General features: G+C 31.7%; 1 protein-coding gene across 1 annotated transcript; it reads left to right on the forward strand.

The window, feature by feature from the left end:
- Nucleotides 1-24912: 24912 nt before the first annotated feature.
- On the forward strand, nucleotides 24913-26532 carry LOC139485273 (uncharacterized). The gene has a single exon (XM_071269617.1). The coding sequence runs from the start codon at nucleotides 25155-25157 to the stop codon at nucleotides 26463-26465; it is 1311 nt and encodes a 436-aa protein (XP_071125718.1). The 5' UTR covers nucleotides 24913-25154; the 3' UTR covers nucleotides 26466-26532.
- The last annotated feature ends 449 nt before the right edge of the window (nucleotides 26533-26981 follow it).

Genomic DNA, 26981 nt, shown 5'->3' on the forward strand with positions numbered 1-26981 from the left:
CACTCTCTAAAACAAAACCTTACTAATAAAACAATAAAGAAAACATTAAAACCCAAAGAGAAATACTTGTATATGAAAGATACTTAATCTCGAAATGCACCGAGCATTATGAACTGAAGAAAATTGTGGGGTTGTTGACAAATACATTTCATTTTCTACTCGAAAAGTTCATTGATATTTCACCTTTAGTTTTTATAATGCACCATTCATTGTCATTATCATTCACATAGAAAGTATACCTAAAAATGTAATACATAAATCACTCCCAATTGGTTTACCTATCTTGTTATATATATAAATTATTATTTTTAAAGATGTTAATTTTCAATTCATTTACACACATTAGACGTCATTTCAAGCTATGAATAGTTTTAGTAAATATCATTAAATAATTTTCATATTAATTCTGTTAGGCGTTCATTCACTTTATTCTAATTATTTACGTATAAATGTTAATGTTATTTTCCGGTTTCTGTTTAAGTTAAACATACATGACGGGAAGAGCGTAACGATTTTTGGAAGGAACAGCATTCTTTTTGTGCCAATATTTGATTAATGGAGTCAAATAAGGTCGCTTAAAATGCAAGATAGACATTAACTTACATTTCGTTCTTAAAGGATCGGTATTAATTTGTTAATATGTCTATTTGTTTGTAAACAACTTTTCAGTGGTAACTTAGTTATTTAAAATACATATATAAGTAAGCAATGAATGTAGTTGTTGAATTTGATAGATGCTATTTGTGCTTCTTTGTTAAATATTTGTTTGTTTTTGTTCTTATAGAGATTGTGACAGGGCTGTACCCCTATTTTGACAATTTACCCTATTATGTCTGTTTTGTTCACGCATAGCTGAAAATATAATGAAATTTGATGAGACTCATACAAGTGAGACATTTAGCGCTATAAAACCATGTTCAATCCATCAATCTTAGATTTGAAAATGCCGAACCAAGTCAAGAATATGACAGTTGTTGTCCATTCGTTTGATATGTTTTATCATTTGACTTTGCCATTTGATTAGGGATTTTCCGTTTTGAAATTTCCTCGGAGTTCAGTATTTTTGTGATTTTACTTTTTAGTAAACAAAAAGAAACAGTACAAACATATAGGAAAGATATGACGACAAAAACCTACTATTTAGTAAGCAAGTTTTTTGACAGATTAATATTTGGTAGACCACGTTTCCAATCCTTTTGAATTCATATATGTCTGCATTTATAAGTATGTTTTATGTATATGTCTTATTATAAATTGAATGATTTTAGAGTAAGAAGCAACAGTAGTAAACAGGTATTTCAAACTTGTAAATTCGTGTTGGATTTCAAATCTAAAAGCGAAAACCTTAGATAGGCACAATATACACTTACGTGAAAATAATGGATGCGTCCATAAGGTGAAATACAAATCTGGGAACCAAAATTGCAATAATCACACAATGTCTAACATAGATTACATTAGCCGTATTTGGCACAACTTTTTTGGAATTTTCTTCTTCAACACTTTGGCTTTCTAACTTTTTTTTAATCTGAGCGTCACTGATGAATCTTATGTAGACGAAACGCGCGTCTGGCGTAACAAATTGTAAGCCAGGTATCTTCAATAACTATTTAAGACAGACAGCTAGATACCTGAAACATACTATGTATACACATGCCAGAGTCTGACCTTGATTTGCTATATGATATAAAAAAATAAACTGACGAAAAAAGGTCATTTATTCAAAATCATAAAATGCAAAAAATACATTTTGCAAATAAAAGATTTGACATAAAAGTTCATATCTAATATGAATTAATACGAAATTACATCAACTAATATCATATCAATTGAATAAATGACAAAGCATAGCAAGGTGGGGAGAAAAGTCTGCCCCATAAATAAACATATATACATATCTACTTCAAAAGATAACATTAAGGGAGGTATGTGGGTGGGAATTTTGAACAAATTGTTTGATAAGAATCACAAGTTTACACATCAAATGCTGATGATAAAAGGAAGTGACCATAAATCGGCACTTACACGTGAACTCGTGCTGACCCGCAAGATCATTGACCAATAAGAAAGATGAAATCCAATCATGCATTGGTCATAAGTGAAATTTCTCTGCACGTGAAAACATGTTATCTAATTTCTACAATTTATCGTTTAATTAAGTAGAACACTCTGACCCTTTGACCAGACTAGAGACATTATACATTTAGAGTATTATTAGCTCACTCTTTTATTTAAGTCGGTAAGTAATACATCTATGGTAACATCTATGGTAATAACCAATTAAAACAGAATTATTTTCTCTGCTGTCTTAAATTATTATATTCCGCTTAATTTTCAATTAGCAAATAAAATTGGTTTTATCTAATTGTGACAAGAATGAATGTGTCACAGGTCGAAATACACATCTATAGAGACAAAAACCTGAGTGAATCACACCTCGAGACAAAACTAGATGCGTCAATAGGGTAAAATAAAATTTATAAGGAGAAAAACCATAGGATGTTACACTTTCTCCAAACCTGGCAAGACAGATTGTGTTCACAGGATGAAATAAAAACATAGATACTAAAACCTGAGGGAACCTAACATCTCCAAAAGTAGCAAGACTGAATGTGTCCACATAAGGAATGCATCCTGTTGTAGATATAATAATGCTATTTTTGTTTTATCTGCAATGCAAATTCGGACTTAGTTAAAATATAACAATTGCCATAGGACACACATAATAACATCACAGATTATCTGGTGCCTAAAATATAAGACTACGTACTCACCCACCGTGAATAGAGATGGCGAAACTGGTCAACAATTTCTCATTGGTGAACGTAGAAATTACGCAGTCTCGATTTTATTTGTTCTTCTTTAAAATTCATCTGTGCATTTTTTCGTTAGGAACAAATCCGTGTGAAGTCAATAAAATCTAATTGATCGAGCTTTACAATAGTTTGTTCCTATGTTTGTTTTATTGTCGTTTGGTTTTTTTGTTACACTTCAGTGTTTCTGTTGTATAGTTGTTTTTCTGTTATAGTTGACGTGTTTCCCTCGGTCTAAGTTTGTAACCCGGATTTTGTTTTCTCTTAATCGATTGATGATTTTTGAACAGCAGTATACATATACTACTGTTGCCTTTATGTATCAAATGAAATATTTAATCATCTTTACTCAAGAAAACTTATCCATGTAAACTTGTCGCTTCTTTAAATAAACTTATTCTAAAAGGCTACCTATTCAACACTGTAATAAGATCATTAAATATTGTTTTTATTGGTATAAATATTGATTTTGTTATCAGTAAATTAAAAGCTAGCTAAATATTACTAGTATGTTATATACATATCCATTGATCTACAATCTGTCTATACCTGTAACTTAGCATTGCACAAGGTCATGTTTTTCTATGGCTGTTTATGACGTCTTTACACTAAATCCATTAGATGTTGGATGTGTACAGATTGATAGTTTAGTCTTAGATGCATGATTTTTTACTAGTTGTTAGTGGCTTTGAGCTAGCTGTCAGATAACTGCGAGTACTCTCAGACCTGTTTTTGTGTCTTTTTGTGTAGGGATGTATAAGTACCCGGCCACGTCCACTTGTATGTTTGTTCATCTGATGAGTTAAGCCTTTTTCAACTCATTTTTATAGTTCGTTCTTATGTTGTATTGTTATACCACTATCCGAGGTTAGGGGAGGGTTGGGATCCCGCTAACATGTGTTAACCCGCCACATTATTATTAGGTATGTGCCTGTCCCAAGTCAGGAGCCTGTAATTCAGTGGTTGTCGTTTGTTTATGTGTTGCATATTTGTTTTTCGTTCATTTTTTTTTTTTATATAAATAAGGCCGTTAGTTTTCTCGTTTGAATTGTTTTACATTGTCTTATCGGGGCCTTGTATAGCTGACTATGCGGTATGGGCTTTGCTCATTGTTGAAGGCCATACGGTGGCCTATAGTTGTTAATGTCTGTGTCATTTTGGTCTCTTGTGGACAGTTGTCTCATTAGCAATCATACCACATCTTTTTTTTTTATATTATCAAGATGAACACTTTTTTTTTATTTTGCAGTATGTTAATAGAAACAAGCTGACCACTTTCAGCAATCAGTTAGAATTCAACGCTGTTTAGGATATGGTTAATTAGATATAGGAAGATGTGGTATGAGTGCCAATGAGACAACTCTCCATCCAAATAGAATTTAAAAAAGTAAACCATTATAGGTCAATGTACGGCCTTCAACACGGAGCCTTAAATCACACCGAACAACAAGCTATGAAAGGCCCCAAAATTACTAGTGTAAAACCATTCAAACAGGAAAACCAACGGTCTAATATAAAATATAAATAATAAAAAAGTAGTTAGAACACAAATTAAGAGACCAATTGACACACAATATAATTGAACTTAACATTAAGTAGGCTATGAAAAAATGAAAGTTGGTACAGGAACACATTACAATCGATTCGTTTGTATCTTATGTTATTATTTTATGATTTTTAATTACACACAAAAGGTCAATCACCCAATATTTTAAGTAATTGATTTAGGATCAGTAAATAAAAACATATAATTTATCATTGTGTATCAAGTAATAAACATTTAATGTAGAACTAAATGTTCATATACATGATTAAATAAAGTGTAAATTAATTTGCACTGTGAATTCAACCTTTATAACATGATCAATTGATTATTGTTGATTAAAAAATATAGCAAATGGTCAATGCATATACAAGACAAGAAGAAAAAAAGCAGTAAATCCGTTTAACAGGCACTTTTTAAGTTGGTAGACCGAAATAAGGATTAAACACTTTGCCTAACAATGAAAAACAATGTATGCTTATTGAAACGCAGATATTTGAACGGTACAATGAAGAAATGAAACAATGTATCTCTTTAAAATCCAACTAGAAATAGGTACAACTAAGGATATAAAGATAACAGCGGATTTGACAGTGTTAAGTAAATGTTTGGTCTTTTTTTTTATCTCGTGCAGGACAATCTCAGTTCCTTCTGAAAAACTAAATCAAATTTTCTTAATTAAAAAAATGTTTTAAAACTTTTACTCTTCGTTTTGTTCATTTAATATGTGTCTGTGTATCTAACATTGACTAGAGCTAAAGGGAATCTAAAAGAACGCCGCATTTTTCTTCCTGTCCTAAGTCAGGAACCTCTAGCTATCGTTAATATTGTGTGTTTTTTATATTTCGGTCCATGCGAATGTTTGAGAGTTTAGTGTGGCGTTCAATTCGCTGAAATAGTACACATTATTGTTTGGAGGCCAATTGATGCCCGCCTCCGGTGCGTGATTTTCTCGCTTATTTAAGGACACAAAGGAGGCCTTGCGCTGTGATCTGCTATTTTAAGGAGATTTTGTTTCCTTGACACATTCCCAATTTCAGTTCTTTATTTTTCATTTTTTAATTTAACACCAATATCTATGATTATTGTTTTAACTGCGGCACGACAAATCTAAATGAACCTTCTTCCCTATCTTGTCAAAAACTCACAACCTACATTCCGAATTGATATTTATGCACCATTTTATCTTATTTCTACTAATATTAGCACAGCGTGGATACGTGTTTTACCAATAACTTGTTAGTTTTATTAAAGAAAATAAAGAAAGGAGAAAAAGTGTTGAACTAACTCCAAATATTTATAAATATGTATCTATTGAACATTATTCAGAACTCGGAATGCCATATCATAGGGACGGATTAAAATATAAAAATAATAAATGAAAAGTAAAATTTCAGCTGTGCAGAAAAATTTTAAAATATGCAGGTCTATTAAAAGATGATTTTAAATATGTTTAATGTATGCGTTTTCCCATGATAAATGTGATTTTGATGCGATAATCAATCATTTGAAAAAACAGTATGCTATCAATTTTCAGTAAAAGCAATTTGTAAAAGGCAAATAATAAAAAAACAAACATATGTTCTAAAAATAAATCGGCAATCCGAATAATTATAACTTTCCATATTATTATAAGACGTCGTTAAGTGTACAGGTATCTTCTCAATATAGATATCACGACTCTTCCATATACATGGTTTATCCTTTGAATTGTCAACATATATAGGTAACTTAAGTATTACTTTTTAAAAACCTTTGCTACGAAATAAAATAAATACAATTATTCAAATATTCAACAAAAAAGAAAGAAATCCATCTGTTAAATATATATGACAGGTGCAATACTATGTTTTACCCTTTTTGCAGCTATACTCTTGATTTTTTCACTAAAGTAATCTCACTACAATATATTATTTAGAATACACATAATGTAAATTTTACATTATATAACATACATGCATTACTTTATGTTTTAATAAATTAGACCCAAGGAACAAAAAATCATCAAAGATTCGAGGTTTATATTTGGATACACTGGATGCTTATTATATCTATGCAAGACTCTTTATGGGACTGGAATTTATAAAAAAAAAAAATGGAGGACTATTTCGAAAACGAAGTAGAAGAGCATTAAAAATCGACAATTACTAAAAGCTGTACCAAAAAACGAGAAAGGCGATCCATGCTTGGTATCTTAACCATTAAACTTAAAAATAAAGATATCATCGACGTTTCGTGTCAACACAATTCCTGACTGCTGGATTTGTGGGGACCCTCTGGGACGAAGCGGTCACCTACATTGGCATCGACCCGGTGATCGTAAAACTCGTCAAGAATACCAAACTTATATAAATGATTAGTCAGCACATATTTTTTTTTGCATGGAAGTTTATCAAAACAATTATCTATTAAAATGTATCAAACGTGTTTCTTTACAAGTAAAGAATATTATTTACACATGACGTACACTGCAACATGTAAATTCAAACATGTATACAGAGCCACAGGTAGAAGAATAGAGGCGGAAGTTATAAGTCTCACACAAACTGACAACGCCATAGAAAAACAAAACCAACAAAAAACAATGAAGAGACATTTCAAACAAAGCAAGCATTTCTGCGCCTGTCCCTGATCAGGAGCCTCTAGCCTTTGTTAGTCTTGTATGATTTTGAATTTCAGTTTCTTTTATTTTTTTCGGAGTTTGATATGGCGTACATTATCACTGACGTAGTATATATTTTTGTTTAGGAGTCAGCTGAAGCACGCCTCCGGGGGTAGGCGAGGGGGTTGTCTCGCTGCATTGAAAACCCATTATTGTCCTTCGGTTGTTATCTGCTCTTTGGTCGGGTTGTTTTCTCTTTGACACATTCCCCATTTTCATTCATTTTACTCCTGAGCATTGACATTCTTGAATTCATGAATTGGTTAAAAGCTTTAATTATTTCTCTAATGTCATGTCCACCAAATTTTGTTTTACATTTATTTGTTTTTGTTATTCTTCTAGGGCCTTCTAAAAGTGCAACATTTTTTTCGTTTATCTATCTAATTCGCTGTACGTTCTGAATACCATTATGTCGACCGACTATCAAGGAACATCTTTTTTGACTATATTGTATGTGAAGCCATTCATGATCAGACAGTAACGATTTTAAATATAAAACGATACCAATAGTATCCGTGGAAAAAATATATATTTCCAAACGTGTTGGTTTTATGATGTCTCACTTTATCATGAACACAATTACACGAGACAAGTAAATATCAATTTAAATACATTTGTCTTTTTTCTCTTTTTAAGATTTTGTGTTTCCATTTTGTTTTTACGCATTTTTCACTTATCATTCACATGAAGGTTATGAGGGAAACGCTGTTTAGAAATACGTCTTGAGTTCGCTACCAAATGTGTTATATCAACACATTATGATTGTGAGAGTTGTTAACGACCTTGACTGGATATACAGTTCTTGCATGGTCGGTCAACACATTAGACATTACATCGTAACGGTAACCCATTATATGATAAATCAATTTTAATTTTGTCACGTAAAGAGAGAAAACTCGTTCTAGATGTTATTCTTCTGAAATGAAAAGCGCGTCTAGTTTACCAAATCATAAGCAAAGTATCTTTCATCAGGTTTTATAAATGAACTTATCATATATACAAGGATTGAAATATTGTATTTGCACCAGACGAGCTAGGGTAATCTATTCCTGAGGTAGAAAAGTGTTAGTATTTAAAAAAGAAATTGGAAACAGTTAATATATAGTAATGACTTATTTATATACTGAGTGCCAATAAAAACGCAAGACTTGTAAATTTCAAAAATTAAAAAAATAAATATTTTAAAATATATATATATTTTTAAATGATTACCTACATCGGTTTGAAAACGAATTGTCAGACTTATCAGTCGTCATCTCGAAAACATATATTCCATAACGGTCAACTAATTCATAATGGCAACTGTAACATAATTGAAGGAATCATTTCACTTTCAGCCCTTGAAATTCTTTGTTTAAAAGCCTCCGTGTGAGAATAAACCCTCGTTCAAGGAAATCGTGATATAAAATGCAGGCTTTGGAATATAGTATTAACTGGGCAGTATATACTCTGTATGCAGGAGCTGAATATAAGTTCATACTTGGAAAACTTTATTCATCGTGATGTTTTGTTCTCAACCTACCCTTGATGTCAATTTTTAGAAATAAGTCAAGATATGAGGCAAACTTAATTCTACATAAGCATCTACTATAATCATATCTTTAATTTGAAGTTCGATGTGAAATACGCGTTCAACATAGTCGACAAATGTGAATTATTTAGTGAGAGGACCTTATTTATATGGCTAAAATTTAGGTTATAGAATAATGTTAGCTTCTTCGTAAGAGGCTCAAATATAAAGTCGGCCTCGTAACAACCCAGGCAACAAATCGGCGAATTCATAAGCACTTGAGAATGGCAATCGTTTGTTGAACAACACGTACTTCTAACGAAACAAATATCGTGTCAATCAAGAAATAAAGGTATGTCTGTTTAGAGCATTTGTCCAAGGCTTTATTTTTATCGGTTTTAAAGCCACTGGTAATCTTCAGACCTACAGGATTCTGTACTTGTATAAAGACAGAGGGTAACACATATGTACCTTCAAGATACATGTATATCAAATTAGGACCGGAATAGTCAACTTCAATATCATCGTCCAGGGAATTAAAATAACCAAAGATATTATTTGAAAATATATACACAAACAAAAAGTATAGTATCAAAGTGTTTATTTAAATAAGTAATCTGATAGTGCAGCTGTTAGTGAATGTTCCCGCCACGATGGTTTCACCAGCCCAGTAGAATGTCATTATGATATGGGCAAAGTTATAAATTTACTGTTTATAAATAATTTAAATTTTTCGAAATACAAAACATATGAAAACATATTTGACGTATGATTTATCAAGGATGAGATTTTTAATTTTGAATAGTTTGTTGTCGTTGACCAGCAACTTTAACCAGAATGAGAAATTTAAACAGAAATTAACTTAGTAAGCAAATATAATTAAAAATAGAGACAATTTACCTACAAACTGACAATTCCAAATATTGTTTTGTTTCTATTTCATTTTACTACTTTTAATAGTTTCATAATCTAAAAATGTAATTTATCAACGAAACCTTCTTTAATTGTGAATAGTTTTGGTTGTTGACCAGAAACTTAAACTATGATATAAAATTTTAATAGCAAAGATCATATTTTTGAGAAACCTTGATTATGTATAATACAAACAACAATTTCAAAAAGTTAATACTTGATATTAAATATTAAATCTCTTTTCTTTGATACATATATATGTAAACAAAGGTAGGCATAGATTTCATCTTTTAGTTACTAATACATACACTTTTTTAAACAAATTTAATAATACTTTTAGATATTTGGATGATATTTTGGCTCTCAATAATGACGACTTCAGTATGTATATTAATGAAATTTATCCTGTTGAACTTACTTTAAATAAAGCTAATACTAACAATGACCACTGCCCTTTTCTCGATCTTGATATCTATATCACTAATGGAAAGCTGAATACTAAAATTTATGATAAAAGGGATGATTTTTCATTTCCTATCGTTAATTATCCGTTTTTAGATGTTCTTACGGTGTTTATATATCTCAACTTGTACGATTCGCTCGTGTATGTAACAATGTTTTCGATTTTAACGAGAGAAATTTATGTATTACTGAAAAATTATTACACAAGGGTTTTCGATATCACAAACTAGTCAAATAAAATTGAGAAAGGAAATGGTGAATATGTCAAAGCGACAACCACCCGACCATAGAGCATTTACTAAATTTTATCATCGGTATAAAGACATCATTCGTAAATATAGCTCAACATGCAGACTTCTAATACGTTCAGGTATTTCACATCCAATTTGTTATGGTAATATTCTTTATAAAGCACAAAGGTGTCAGTATTCACCTCAGAAACTTACAAAACCTTTGAATAGACTTATTAAGAAGGGATATAATTACGATACTGTTGTCAAGTCATTAAAGATTGCATATTTTGGCGTTAATATTGAGTCACTGATAAGGTCTTTGCATCGGAACTAAACACATTTATTCTAAAAAGAGTTGTTGGCATGACACGGGTTATGTTCTTCTCATATATGTTATGATGGTATGATCCTAAACCCCTAACGGGAAGGATTGTGCCTGATGTTCATATGATGAAATCATAATCTTTCAGTCAGTTTAATTGAAGTCTGGAGCTGGCATGTCAGTTAACTGCTAGTAGTCTGTTGTTATTTATGTATTATTGTCATTTTGTTTATTTTCTTTCGTTACATCTTCTGACATCAGACTCGGATTTCTCTTGAACTGAATTTTAATGTGCGTATTGTTATGCATTTACTTTACTACATTGGTTAGAGGTATAGGGGGAGGGTTGAGATCTCACAAACATGTTTAACCCCGCCGCATTTTTGCGCCTGTCCCAAGTCAGGAGCCTCTGGCCTTTGTTAGTCTTGTATTATTTTAATTTTAGTTTCTTGTGTACAATTTGGAAATTAGTATGGCGTTCATTATCACTGTCATAGTATATATTTGTTTAGGGGCCAGCTGAAGGACGCCTCCGGGTACGGGAATTTCTCGCTACATTGAAGACCTGTTGGTGACCCTCTGCTGTTGTTTTTTATTTGGTCGGGTTGTTGTCTCTTTGACACATTCCCCATTTCCATTCTCAATTTTACTTGTACTTTTACTTGATTTAATATCAAAATGTCAATACAGACAAACGGGAATAATTCTACGAGAAATTATGTTTAGATCGTACACGTAAATTGTGTTCCTTTGATGTTTAACAAACATATACACACCCAAAAAAAACAGTATGCATGTTGCGTTAATTTAACTTTTTCATTTCAAAATATATTCATTAACCGTTAATTGTTGACAAAACCAATCAAATGTAACGGTTAACAATGAGTATACGTACAGTTTGGAAAACTAAAAATGAGGCAACACACTGAAATGGATTAAGCAGTAAGCAGAATTCATAAAATTGATTTAACTGTTTATAAAAATTGACAGCAAGCATTGTATTTGTATTGGTACAATGAAAATGAAAGCAATACAATCGAAGAAAAAATCAAGGTATTATACACATATTATATTTCAACGATGAAGATATTAACATGTTAAATACCCTTTTAAGTATATGAAACATGTAATTAACATAAGATACTACTGGGATAATGATGTCAAGAGGTCAAAGAACTTTGGTTTATTTGCATTTTAATCATAAGATAATATCTTCAAACATATCCTGTGCACATTCTAGCAAGTTGATATCCATTTAAACCCATTTATTTACTGTTAATTAAGGTATAATCTGGTTCTCCAAAAATAAAGCAAAATTGGTTTTAAATCTTTAAAGGAAAGTTTGTTTAAAAAAAAAGTTAGTTTTGGTATTTGCCTTCTGTGAAACTTACTCACCTTTCATATTACTAGTGTAAACATTATTTCACGTGAATGTGAGTTGTGATGGAAAAAAAAGCGAAGAAAACATTATATTTGCAAAATGCAGTGCTTCAAACTACTATCCCTTTTTATCTAAAACACATTGATATGGTTATATTTATAAATTTATTGTTTACAAAATATTGATTTTTTTTAAATACTAAGGCTTTTCTACCTCAGACATAGATTACCTTAGCTGTATTTGGCAAAACATTTAGGAATTTTGGTCCTCAATGCTCTACAACTTCGTACTTTATTTGGCCTTTTTAACTTTTTTGGATTCGAGCGTCATTAATGAGCTTTTGTAGACGAAACGCAAGTCTGGCGTATATATTAAATTTAGTCCAGGTTTCTATGATGAGTTTAATTATTGACTACTGGGAAAAAAAATTCCCGTGGTGAAAATGCATACGCCAAATATTATAAAGTCAAACATAATCAATTTTAGAGGAAATCTTCCAATCGAATACTTTGTGAAAGGGAAGTGAGACTTGTAAAAAGACTAATTTAGTCATTAAGAAGTAAACGTGATTTAGTCATTAACAAGAATGACAGATATTTGATATTTCAAAGATGTCGTCAACTGTATTTAGTATTACCTTATACAGGAAGCAATTTAAAACTTTTTAATGATTTTCTTATAAATACATATTTTCTGGACTTGTTGTAGATCAACGAATACACAAGAAGATGTTTCATGTACTTTAATAAGAACGTTTAAAGCAATATAGTCGCCAACAAAGCTAGGACAATATATGTGAATATATTGCACAATTTAGAAACACAATTTTGTTTTGCATAATCACTGGTTTTCAAAATTTCTAAATCTTTTCTGGCGTACAATTTTGCAAGATGTAGAAACTGAGATATTAGGACTGTGTGTTGACATTTCATGATTTGAAGACATTGTTTTAATTGGGGTTTTTTTTTGTGTTCGGGACTCATTTAAGTACATCCATTATTTCTTTTTATCTAGAGGAATTTTGTTTTTCAATCTTTGAATATTATTTGCTCTTATCGTTTCATTTAAGATATAATACATTGGAATTGTTTGGCCTCAAGCATAAAACTAGTTAACAAGTGAATATATACATATAAGTCATTAGGTTCCTCACTTTTAACATCAGTTCATCAGCAAAGTTGTTGATATAAGGGCCTTAACTCTGTAACGCTCTTTGTTTTTTTTTCCTAACAAATATTAAACTTTGTCTCGTGATGTATACGTGATATAAACAAATTCATGCATATCAGAAAAGATTGAATTACTCTTATGCTTTCGTTCCCAAATATGTCTTGTATACGTATGAATATCCTTACATTATTTCGTAAAATGCATTGACACTTTACCTATCAATTACATCATTAAAATTGCAACATTGTTGATAACTATAGACACTATCATTACTTTTCATGTAAGCACATCAAAATTGCATTTTCAGTACTAAGATTGGTCTATGAGATGAAACTATATAATTTCATTTAAATTTCTTATCAAACAACATTTAAATTCAAGAGTTTATCGTAGAGATACAACTTCTTTACAGATGAATTAAAGTTTCGCTGTCGTCATGTTTCAAGTTTATCAAAAGTATGGTGTATACCAACAATTATCATATGTTTAGTAGTAAATACAGTAGTTTTGCATATTTGATAAATAGCCTGCTGTTTAATCAATATCGCGCAACTTTGATGCGCAACCTTTATCGCATACCCTTTATCACAACCCTACCCTTTATCGCATACCCTTTATCACACCCCTACCCTTTATTGCATACCCTTTATCACACCCCTACTTTTTTTTTTTTTTTTTTTACAAGTCAGTTTTGTTTTTTGTTTTTTTGCTTAAGAAAAATTTTCCTCAAAATAGGTCAATTTTTTGAATGACGTCATTGTTTGATATGTGTCGTCACGAGCGTCAAGTTTCATATTGTATGTGACGTCACGAACGTCAAGTTTTCATATTTTTTGGCACACTAAATGCAACTATAAAAAATACAAAACACACAAATAAATACAATAATAAACAAAATATTTTTAAAACAACAGCACACAAATTGTAAGGTAACCCAGGTGCTTCGGATGAGTAATTGAGCAGTTCTTTTAAGGCCTTTGAAACAAGACAAAAGTAGAACTGAAGGTAACCCAGTGCTATGGATCAGAAAACAGTTCATATAATATAATACTTTTCTGTTGAAATATATGATAAAGCGTATAATACATGGCAAAATCCGTATCACATGCCGTATCACCTCGACCAATATCATCCCTCGGGCCTAAACGCCCTTGGGCTGATATTGATATCTCGGGATGATACGATATATGATACGGATTTTGCCATGTATTATTCTCTATTTATCAACGACTCTAATATGTCCAATGAAATATCAGTATGAAGTTTTTGTCACTTTGAAATCAGATAAAGCAATCACAATATAAAATTACAGATGTTTTACTTATTTCTTGTGACATTATATCGCTTTAATTATTTTTTTAAAACGCAAACTCAAATCGCAGGACTTCCGTAATATTTTTCAATGAATGTTACAGTGATTTATCTTATTTTTTTATATATAGATAGAAATTTAAATGAGAGGTCTTCTTGAAATGAAATGATAGTGAGTGTACGTAAATTTAATATATATATATGCATAAAAAAACATAGGTATAAAATAATATATGTATAAAATATAAGACTTATTCCAAATGGTAAACTACTTCCAAGAAACAAAATGCATGTGGCTGCCTTTTGAATTCATGTCATTAATATTTCGATTTTCAGCAATAAATAAAAAAAAATGCAACAAAATGTATTTAACACTGTGTTAAATATCTATTGGGGTAATCTGTTTGTTCATTTATGAATCAAGATATGCGTGAAATGCATTTAAAGTTGATACGAAAATTGTAACATTGTGATTGAGTTTGAAATTGCATGGTGCACATAGATGACAGTCACACAAGTGAGAGGTTTTATAATAATTAGCTAGCTATAAAACAGATTTAATCCACCGTTTTCTACATAAGGCGGAATATGACAGTTGTTATCCATTCGTTTGATTTGTTTGAGATTTTGCTATTGCCATTTGACTAGAAACTTTCCTTTTGAATTTTCATCGGAGGTCAGTACTTTTATGATTTTACTTTTTATGGTAATGCAGACATAGCAAGGACATGCCTACCTTTTGGTTTGATTGAAAGTCGGCAAATGGATTCTAGTTATTTATAACAGGAATATGTTTTGTACTGAAATATAATTTTGCAGGCAAATAATTCAGAAACTGCCTGCCAACTCATTCCCTATGACGTTTATTCTGAAAACCTACTTCATAATGAAACCACAAACATTTGTTTAACTATAAAAAATATTTTTATAATCATCTTTGTCTATTTGGATTCAATAATGTTTCGTGCATTTTTAGTAAAACTTGCACATTAGAAAGGGAAGAATACAACTATAGAATGCTGTAATATAATACAAACTTTCAACTCTAAAAATTGCACACATGATATCTGTGGATTAACTGTTGGTTTCCTATAATTTTATCAAAAGATCGAATTTGTCACTTCCGATAATAAAAAGTGACATCAACAATAATGAATGCTTTTAAAAATTAGAGATACATTGTCTTATTCTTTTATAAGTGGCTCCTGCTTCATAAAAACTGAAAACGATACAATAGTTCAATTGTTAACTTTAAATAGTAAAGCCATCATTACTGAGAGTTATCGAACATCAAAAGTAATAGGTGTGAAATAATTTGCAATAATTTCGTAGAAAAAATGGGAAATTGCTAACATTTCCTGAAGATATTGACTGGCACTGAGATTGAAGAAACTTGATAAAGGGTATTAGGGATATACAATTGCATGAGTACAGTCCATAACTTTCTTTCAAATGAATTGTAATGAGATTGTTACCTGAAAAGAATCATCAACAAAAGATTAAAAAATAACTGAGTCATGCTTTCAAAATATCACATGGCTTATAGCATCTAAAGCAATAATTAGTAAAAATCAGCAAACTATATAAGTTACATCAAAAACCCGAAGGAAAACTTGTAAACGAAAAGTCCCTTAACAAATTGCAAAATCAATTGCCCAAACACATCAAACGAATGGAAAACACTGTCACATTCCAGACTTTGTATAAGCATTTTCTTATGTACAAAATGGTGGATTAAACCTCGTGTGGTAGCGAGATAAACCTCTCACTTGTATGACAGTCGAATAGATTTCCATTATCTTGACAACAATGTTTGAGATAAAAACAAACGCACTGTATACGCGAATCTCGTGTCTCACGACGCTAAAAAAATGGAAACAACACGTTTAATAATTTCTTGCGTCAAAAGCGCTTTTCTGGATTTACCTTCATCAGGAACGCTCAAAACCAAATATTTGAAATCAGAAGATGTATAAGTACCGAAACCGTTGAAGAGCTATATGTCAAAAATACCTAAAATAAATAGCCATATTCATCTAAAGTCAACTTTGCCTGAGTTGAAACCTAATGATGAATAAATGATTTCATCTTATTTGTTTTATTTTTGTATTTGAAAAATATAGAGAACATATACTCATCTAATTATTGTAATCATAATAGTGTAGACATATAAGAAAACGAAAACAACACTGTATAATAACCCGAATAACTTTTATAGATTTACCTTCATTAGGGACGCTCAAAACCAAACAGTAGAAAGCCTAGGATGGACAACAACCGAAATACGTCAGGAGCTCTATGATCAAAAGGGATCTAAGAATAATAGCCTTATCCAACTTATATCAAATTTGCCTGAGGGAGTTAGAGCCTAAGTTTATTCATAACTTTTAAATTAGAACCTCGTCATTGAATAGATTTTCCCTTTTATTCGAACACCACTAACAGTGGCATGTTAACGAACAGAACGTCTAGGTGATGAAATATTAAGACTGACAATTTTGATGACTTATATATAATTAATAATTACCAAAAAGTAAAAACTTTATATATATATTTGCTGAAATTGTTATACTGACCAGTATAATAGTCTCAGATATTTGCAAACCAGCCATCAGGTCTTTTAGATCATTTTTATTATACAATCGTCTACGTACATTTTGGTAAGAGTTCTGTCGAATGTTATTGCCTCTAGATGTGTTGTCTTAACATGCCTGAGTAAAACTTGTACATTTTGTCTTTTTTTTTGTTATTTGTTCTTGATGGCAGTTGAATATCCTCAGAGATTTTAGACTCTTGAATATCCTTTTTAAGCTGTGTGTCGTTTATAAACAGCTGTATATTGATGAAGATCATCTTATTGTATATGTTTGTAGTATCATTTGACGTAAATAATGTTTCCTATTATGTCTGTTTGTTTTGCTCACACATTAATGTCAATATAATTGAATTGTATGCGATTATCAAACAAGTGACAGGTTAAGCTAGCTGTTAAAACAGGTGTAATCTACAATTTACTTTCTATTGTACATATAAAGGAAATGCCTAAACCAAGTCGGGAATAAAACAAGTGTCTTACATATATTTGAGATTTTGCTTTTGACATTTGATAAGAGACTGTTTGGTTTGAATTTTCCAGCAATTCGGTATTTTTGTTATTTTACTTTATACCTAACATAACTATTCCAATCATAACTGTAAATTCCTCTATAACTGAGGTAAACACACATCACATGGAAGTGGCGGATTCAGAACTTTTCATAAGGGGGTCCCTTTCAAGTCATGCTTTAGTGATTCCCTTTATAATCAACTAAATTATTTCCACGCACCCCCCCCCCCCCCCCCCACACACACACAACGATCCGCCTATGCATGTTGCTTCACAAAAACTCGTAATTTCGATTCGTAGACGACTACCTCAAGCCATTCCGATATTAGAGGTTATTCCCCAATAAAATGCATCATACAGCACCAGTTTCGGGGATCCCATGACAACAATGGAAAGGAAAACAAACGACAATATCATATGACATGTAATTTCATGGTTGTAGCACAAACATGTATTTATATAAATTGAATGCTTCTTTTCTGCAATGTTATTAGGTTTGTAAAAGCATTGATCGTATACACATATTTTGTCTAATGTTTTTAATTCCAACTAAATTACAAAAAAAGCATACGATTTTTCAGTTGATCTCAATTTATGTTTTTTTTTCTTTCTTTAACAATTTGAATAATCTTTGCATACTTTGTCAGTTACAGTGACTATCTGATTTATGATGACAGTAAGATTAAAAATTACAATCAGTTACAAAATTAATATGAACATTACAATTCAGAAATGAAGATGTTAAATTATATTTAAAGGATAACATCTTTATAATATCACCACTACGCCTTTAATTCAAATGATTGGTGTTTATAACAGCTCGTTTACTAACATCAAACAGTATCTATATGTATACGTGTAAATAAATTGCAATTCGAATCATGTGTCAGATCTTTATTTGCAATCATATTAGGTCAATTAGAGCCATACCTATTGAAACCACAGAATGATAAAAATTATTCAATTTAATCGGAAACATTACATAAAAGTTTTTAGTGATAAGTTTCCTTTGAAGAAAATATTATATGGTCTCAAATTCTTATATTATAGTCTTGAGACTGATTTGAATCTGAATTATAATCAAACTGTCGATGTTGCTGTTTGTCGAGACATAAGACGACAGTGTAACGTTTCTGAACTTAAGCGAATTACCAAAAAGGACTTACACATTTTATGCCATAAATTTATTTATATTCAAACTAAGTCACACAAATATAAATTCTAAATGGGAGGTTTTGCGAGGTCAATAACCGTGTTGAACTTAAAACTCTTTCATTTGATAAAAAGTCAGAAAATCAACATTTTTCTAATGACAATTATTTTAATTCCCGAAATTGAACAGACCAATTTCGAATGAAATTTGAATGTTTCTTGAAGTTCAGTACATTTTTATTCCTTTTCTAATATCAATTTTCAATAATTTATATACTAGTAAGTATCTTTGTTTGAAACGGTGATACAGACTTAGTCATGGCATATTTTTGGGGTTTCGTATACCAAGAGGCTACATTACATTTGGAATTTTAGTCAGTACCTTAACGGAGACTATATACAAGTATATGTCAGCAACGGCTCTGATTTTTACTTCGATCCCATTTGCACGTTGCTGTGTTGCTGTCTCAGCTATACTTCGACCATTTTCGAATAATTCTCCCGATGTAGAAAATTAATAATACCATATTATATTACGTGTTTTAATATATTACATATGAAAGCAGAAACCGAACGTTCTGGAATTTCTAACGCGGTCTTTCAACTAAATGTTGTTGATAATTATGTCTCCTCCTACGTATCTCATCATAATTTCCCGATAATTTCTCAAATTGAAGATGTTAAGTTAGGACTAAAGCACTCAAAAGAAATTACACGTATCGAATTCAAGACATTTAACTGAATGATTTCTGTATAGTAATTGTAGTGTACAAATGGTTTTAGTGTTATAGCATTTTTCTTTAAAACAATTTCACTCAAAAGAATGAGGATAATGTAATTTAAGGGAGCTACCATTTGATTTTTATGGGGGGGGGGGGGGGGGGGGGGGCTAGGATGAAATTTGAAAAAAATAGGCAGGACAGGAGTTTTGAGTAAAAAAAAAAAGGCAGGATGAGACACTTGCAAAAAACATAACAATCAAATGGTAGCTCCCTAACATAGATTATTTATAAATTTTTTGAAAGAGACACAATCTAAAAAGGTTTCCTGAAACACTGTTTCTGTTTTATTTAGATTGATTACATAAGTTGGAGCAATATAATTTCTTTGATTCGGAAACTATATATATAGCGTTCAATGGTCTTTTTTTCTGATTTGTCACCTTCAGGAACGCTCAAAGCAAAACAAATGAAAGCATGGGATGGATAAGTACCGAAATACGCGAATTCAAAGCTAAATAACCAAAAGGGACCATAAATAATCATAGCAACAAAGTGTTTATTGTCAACTGAATGTTTTTAAAAAATATTTCAAAGGATATAATATTCATTTTCATCTCTATGGGTTGTAAACTACTGCTTGAGAATATGTTATTAACATTAATCCAATGTTACTTTTGCAATTGCTTCCCTGAATTATTAATAAATCTATTTACATGAGCATCTATATATGATTAGACATGGAAATAATATTAATTCCCTTGCTTTGTGTGTGGTTTTTTTCTGTTTCAGAACACAAATAATCAATGTAATTCATATCAAATAAATATTGCATCGAAATGGTAAGATTTCCAGAATAAAGTATTATTCGTTGTATGTATTTGTAATACATTCCAATATCTATAAAAATAAATATTGTTAAATATACAGTGAGTGAAAGTAACAGTCAAATCAAAAAGGGGGGATGAGGAAAAACACCAGGAACAATTAATAAAGAAAATTTACCAAAAGGAAAGACAGACTTATGTACTTGACGTTTTAAGAGCTAGTCATTTCCTTCCCTAGAAATAAAGAACTGTACATAAACAACTTTTCCTAATACATCAAAATAGAATTGTCTTCCATCTAATTCTTTCCTCTTTTCTGAGTATCTCAAACTTAAAATACACGTGACCTACTTTGTTAAAGAATATGCCTCGCCTTTTTCTATTTTTCTATTTTTCTATTATATTTATAGTTTCTAGGTGTATCCGCACTAAATCTCAACTATAGGTAATTAATCGATTAAATCAATTTTGCTTGTTCAAATATCGAATATAATTTGTAATTATAAATATATTTCAACATGGTGAACGATTTCAACATTTGTATGCTTAACTATAATCATTTAACAAATGTTGATTAAATATATCTAGTTTTATATAGTTAAATGATGTATTAAATACTAAAATATAGAACAGTAATTTGACAGTGATCATTTCAACATTACTTCAAAATTAATATAGGATGTAGTATAAAAGGTAAAATCACATAGATCATAGATTATAAAAATGAAGATATACATGTACTTGATATAATAAATGAAAACAAGAGGCTGTCACAACGACAGCAAACCGGATTTATTAACATTTATTTGTGTCCTGGCAATATCACAAGAACCATAACTGATGAATGCTGAAAGTGAAAATCGTCAATATCAAATTTGACCTCCATTTTGTAGTCAGTATCAACATATTAAAATTTGAAAAGCTTAGATTGAATGGTTCCTTAGTAAATGCAACAACGTGAATGGAAACGTCATTTTACGATCTTTCAAGAACCATAACTCCTGAACGGTAAAAGTCAAAATCGTCATTATTGAACTTGACCTCCATTTTGTCATCAGTAACAATAAATTAAAATGTGGGAAGCTTTGGTAGAACAGTTCATGCGTAATTGCACGGACACGACTGGAAACTCCATTTTTCAATCTTTCAAGAACCATAACTCCTGAACGGTGAAAGTCAAAATCGCCATTATTTAACTTGACCTTCATTTATTTGTCAGTAACAACATATTAAAATTTTAAAAGCTTTAGTTGAACGGTTCACGAGTTAATGCACGGACAACATTTGATTGCCGCCGCCCGGCCGCCCGCCGTACATCCCCAAATCAATTACCGACATTTTTGTCACAAAAATCCGGTTAAAAATGAAGAAGTAGTAAATTAACTCTCCGAGCATCATTTATGACTTATTTTTCTTTTCATTATTTAATATGGTTAATAGGTTTTTGTCTTAGCTAATGTACACATGTATATATTGTGAAGAAATAAAATACTCCTACTCCTTTGGCCCCTTCTAACGGTGATCAACGGTGTGTATATTTTCGAACTTGTTTGCAATGCTCGTGTTTTAGATTTCAATTTGAGAACGGCGTGATCTGTGTCAATTAAAAAGTAAGAGATTGCGCATATCGACATGCTAGATTTTTGTAACAGTATGTATCTTACCTCTAATGTATTTATGGGGATATGATTGGTTAATGAACTACACGTGGTGACTTGGTGACTATGTATATTTGTAGCCTGGGATCCGGCCCAATCTAGCTGCGCGTCGTAAGGGCCAGGTGGGGAACAAATACCATGTGATCGATTCAGTGCCAGTTGACTCTGAATCTAAAGTGAGGCTGAATAAATATTTGCATAAATTTTGATGTTTGATGTAACCCAGCACAATTGGAATCCAATTGACACCTTGGACATGTGAAATCTTAAACTTTTAACTTTCTCACCAGGCGATTGCTGATAAGAATTAACCCTTTTCTGCTTACTAATTATCATCATACTACTAATTAGATATGATAACACTATACATCAATTCATAAAAAAAATAATTACAGGCTAATTTTTACTAATTGATGTTACACAAGAATTGATTGGATACAGATGTAAAACAAACATTGAGGACAAAATTAGTATTAACCAATCATTGACAGGCAGTACATTGATACACGCCTGGCTATACTGACAAGATTAGCCAGGACCCCAGGCTAGTATATTTGATATAGGGTGTCACATGGTTAGTTACCATATAGGGTTAGCAACCATATGGGGTTAGTAAGGAGTTACTTCCCTTTCAAAACAAAAAAGATGCCGCAACCCTTTATAAAAACAACACGGTTTTGAGGGAAAATCTGAAAGGATTCAACAGAGAACGAAATGACGATGAAAGGTTGAAATAAGTTCATAAAACTTAATTAAAGCTAAAAAGTTGTTACTGTTGGCATAACGGAGTTACTTCCCTTTCAAAAAGAAAGAAGAAATATGAAAGTATTCAACAGAAGAAGAAATAAATACATGTAATACACGATTGAAATAAATTCATATAATAAATTTATTTAAAGCTTAGAAGTTGTTATAGTTGGCATCTTTTTCGTATAGACAAATGGAAGTAAAGGATCTTAATACTAAATATTGAAGACTTGATCACTATGATAGGCCGCTAGTAAAAATAAAGGTTAACAATTTTCAAAGACAAAACAAAATAGCACAATATCACGTAAATCAGATGATAAACAACAAGTACATAAAGTTAAAACACTACATTTCAAGACCCCCAAAAGTTACTCGGGAGTTAAGAAATGGTCTTCATTGGTCTACCTCCCCTAAAACCATAACTAAAGTGGGGCGTCCGTATTGCTGTGTGGGATGCACAAGTTCACATCCACGTCCGGTCAGAATGTGGACGTTTAATCAGATGCCTCGTGTTGAGAGAATTCCGTGCTCTTTGTGTGGTAATAATCCTTGAAACAACTCTTTAAGTCCATAGATTGCATGTGGCAAACTAATTTCCGTCCCTATCCAATCTGCCACGGGAGTCCAAATTTCTTCGACCTTCATCCAGGACAGCATCTGATGCAAGACTTACCTACTGTATCTATTTTTTTTCTAACTTTTTCTCGTCCTGAACATATATATAATAAAAAGAAGATGTGGTAAGAGTGTCAATGAGACAACTCTCCACAAGAGACCAAATGACACAGAAATTAGCATTTATAGGTCATCGTACGGCCTTTAACAGTGATCAATGCCCATACCGCATAGTCTGTTATTAATGGCCCCGAAAAGACAAATGTAACTCTATTCAAACAAGTCAACTAATGGCCTTATTTAGGTACAAAAAAAATAACGAAAAACAAATATGTTACACAGCAACAAACGACAACCACTGAATTGCAGGCTCCTGATTTGTGTCAGGCCTAGGCAAATTCAGAATGTGGCGATGTTAAAACATGTTTGCTGTCGTCCAACCCTCTCCTAACCTGGGACAGTGGTGTAACAGAACAACATAAGAGCAGACTAAAATATCACTTGAAAAGGCTAAACTCATCAGGTGGATACAAATAAATTTTACACAAACAAAGTGAACGTGGAAGGGTACTTGTACATGTGTACATCCCAAAAAATGAACGGACACTAAATAAAGATCTGAGAGTAATCGCAAGTACTGAAAGCTAGTTCAAAGCCAATAAAAAACTAATAAAAAAACATGCATCTAAGACTTAATTATCAGTTATTATACACATCCAAAATACAAAGGATTCTGTGTGAAGACATCATACAAAGTGGATTTTTTCTAATGTTGTTATAACATTGTGGGCATATTTTTTTAAAATCCTGATGAATTCATGTATCATGTGTATTTTGACGAATTTATGACCGAAAAAAATGATGGTCCGAACTATTAAATCGAGGATAATGAATGAAGCAGAAACAACGCAACTCAACAGTTAAGGATATCCTCCTCTAACGTTTATTACAGTTACAGATATCAGTCTATACAGTTACCCATATCCTCGCGATTTTTTGAAATGGTGGTTTCTCCATTTAGCGGTTGAACTATGAAAAGAAGCTTTGTATTGCAGTTTCAAACTTAGTAATTTATACTTTAAATAAGCCTAGACACGAAATACCGAAGAATAATACAGAGTTCTTACAGAATTGACAAAAGAAATCGTCCGCCATCTTTGGATATACGTAGTCCAGCCCTGGCCTCAGTGACTCATTTTTTTAAACTTTTTTTTAGGGCAGGACTATGGATATACGTAACTGCAGTTACGGAGATCACATTTACCCCCAGTGAAATAGTGGATAGAATGTGCAATTTTCATGTTCAAGATGATTTCTTTATGCTGTCCATTGTTGACTTATGTAAACAGTGCTATTGTATTATTTTATAATTCTTTTATTTTCGACAGTTATGCTTTATACCTTTGTCCCCAATATGCATTATCCTCTTTTCTTTATATTTTTTTGCCCACTTGTCTCTATAAGTTAAGTTTTTTGGGGCCATTATTCTCTATTCTTTAAACCACAAAACGTTCCTATCCAGACTCTCAACAATAGCAAATTTGAAGAGAGAATCAAGAAATATGGCAGAAAAATATTTCCTCGTGGAAAATATATTTACTTCAGTTGCGTATTCCTTGATAGAATGATATTCTGAGATAAGTGTTATAAGTATTTCCCCATTGAAACTTCCTTGTTTTTATGAAGGTCACATACAGGGTATTTAAAATCTTACCCATATGATTATGACCATTCATTATGTCAAGGTATGATTTTCCTTCGACACCGTCTATATATAGTAAATGTGGAAAACCCCAGTGAACTTTGTGCAAATCGAACTTTGGGTGTTGCGATATGGATAAAGTAGATTAATGTAAATTTTCTAATGTACAGTTTCATTGTATATAAGTGATAATTAAAACCAGTAAACAGTCATTAGCAGTACGTACGGTAACTGTAGTCACGGTCAAATAAATAGTGTTGTTAAAAAATAACATTTGGAACTCTACTTTCGTTTTTACTAACTAGGATGGCACAATTATATTTACTTCGTTCGTGTGTTTCAGAAAAAATCCAAAATGAAGTTATAAGCATGTTCAACGAGAAAGGACTCGTAGAAACTGTACTTCATATCTGGGAAAATGTATGGACAAAGGATGAAAAGCTTCAGGCTGAAAAAGACGTCAAAGAAAAGAATGAAGAGAGCAAGTATTACGCCCTTTTATTTATAGAATTCAATATGAAAGAACATTACAGCCAAGTAAATTCGCATAGACATTTTGTCTTGAAAGCATACAACAGACTAAAAGACTTTGTACCAAATATGCTTAAAGAAGATGCAGAAAATCACGACCTCTCAAAGTACGACTTTTCCCAGGCAATCGGTTATACTGCTCGCTGGGTTCATATGCTGGACAATGATGCTTGGAAGAAGTCTTTAGATGACCATTATAAACGCGAACCCCATCATCCACAATATTTTGGATCAAAAAGGATGGCGACCCGATATCTTGAGGAGAGTTTAATAGATATGGTCGGCAGCCGATGGGAGAGAAATTTAAAAGGTGATGAAAATGCAAAAAACTCTGACATTGTTGATTTTGATCCTGTGTACCTCAAGAGATATCTCAAGGAAGATTTTGATGAAGTTTTAGCACTTATCAATAAAATAAAAAAATCGGACAAATTATATTTACTTCGTTCGTGTGTTTCAGAAGAAAAACAAAATGAAGTTACAAGCATTTTCAACGAGAAAGGACTCGTAGAAACTGTACTTCATATCTGGGAAAATGTATGGACAAAGGATGAAAAGCTTCAGGCTGAAAAAGACGTCAAAGAAAAGAATGAAGAGAGCAAGTATTACGCCCTTTTATTTATAGAATTCAATATGAAAGAACATTACAGCCAAGTAAATTCGCATAGACATTTTGTCTTGAAAGCATACAACAGACTAAAAGACTTTGTACCAAATATGCTTAAAGAAGATGCAGAAAATCACGACCTCTCAAAGTACGACTTTTCCCAGGCAATCGGTTATACTGCTCGCTGGGTTCATATGCTGGACAATGATGCTTGGAAGAAGTCTTTAGATGACCATTATAAACGCGAACCCCATCATCCACAATATTTTGGATCAAAAAGGATGGAGACCCGATATCTTGAGGAGAGTTTAATAGATATGGTCGGAAGCCGATGGGAGAGAAATTTAAAAGGTGATGAAAATGCAAAAAACACTGACATTGTTGATTTTGATCCTGTGTACCTCAAGAGATATCACAAGGAAGATTTTGATGAAGTTTTAGCACTCATCAATAAAATTAAAGAATCGGACAAAAAATGAACACTTTATGGTTTTTTTATGCAATATAAAATGCTTTGTATACTAGTAAATAACATTTTAATATTTATTTGTGTAATATATATTCAATAATCTGACTGCGTCTTATTGCCGAGCATGCGATTTCTTTCACAGAAAGCGAGACTTATTGATAATGATCCGGAGGCGGCGGAATAAACATACTTATGAAAAACTTCATACTTTGTTTATAATAGATGCCTTATGTTATTTTAAAGTTTCCGTCTGTCATCTTGACCTCATTTTCATTTTTCAGTTACTACTTGAAAAAAAAGTTAAGAATTTTTGTAATCTTAGTTTTTTCTCTTATTGTGAATTTTGATAAGATAACTATATTTGGTATGTGCGTACCTTGAAAGGTCCTCATGTCTGTCACATTTTCACATGTCCTCGAACTTATTTCATGGATCTGTGAACAAGAACACGTTTTCGCGGTCAAGTCAGTTTCTCAAATACTATAAGCAATAGCTCTACTATATTTGGTGTTCGGTAAGATTGCAA

This window comes from Mytilus edulis, chromosome 8 (assembly GCF_963676685.1).
Source record: "Mytilus edulis chromosome 8, xbMytEdul2.2, whole genome shotgun sequence".
In the NCBI taxonomy this organism is placed as follows: domain Eukaryota; kingdom Metazoa; phylum Mollusca; class Bivalvia; order Mytilida; family Mytilidae; genus Mytilus; species Mytilus edulis.

Bases quoted from the DNA above. Each gene is read 5' to 3' on its own strand.
- LOC139485273 (XM_071269617.1), top strand. From the start codon at position 25,155: ATGGCACAATTATATTTACTTCGTTCGTGTGTTTCAGAAAAAATCCAA.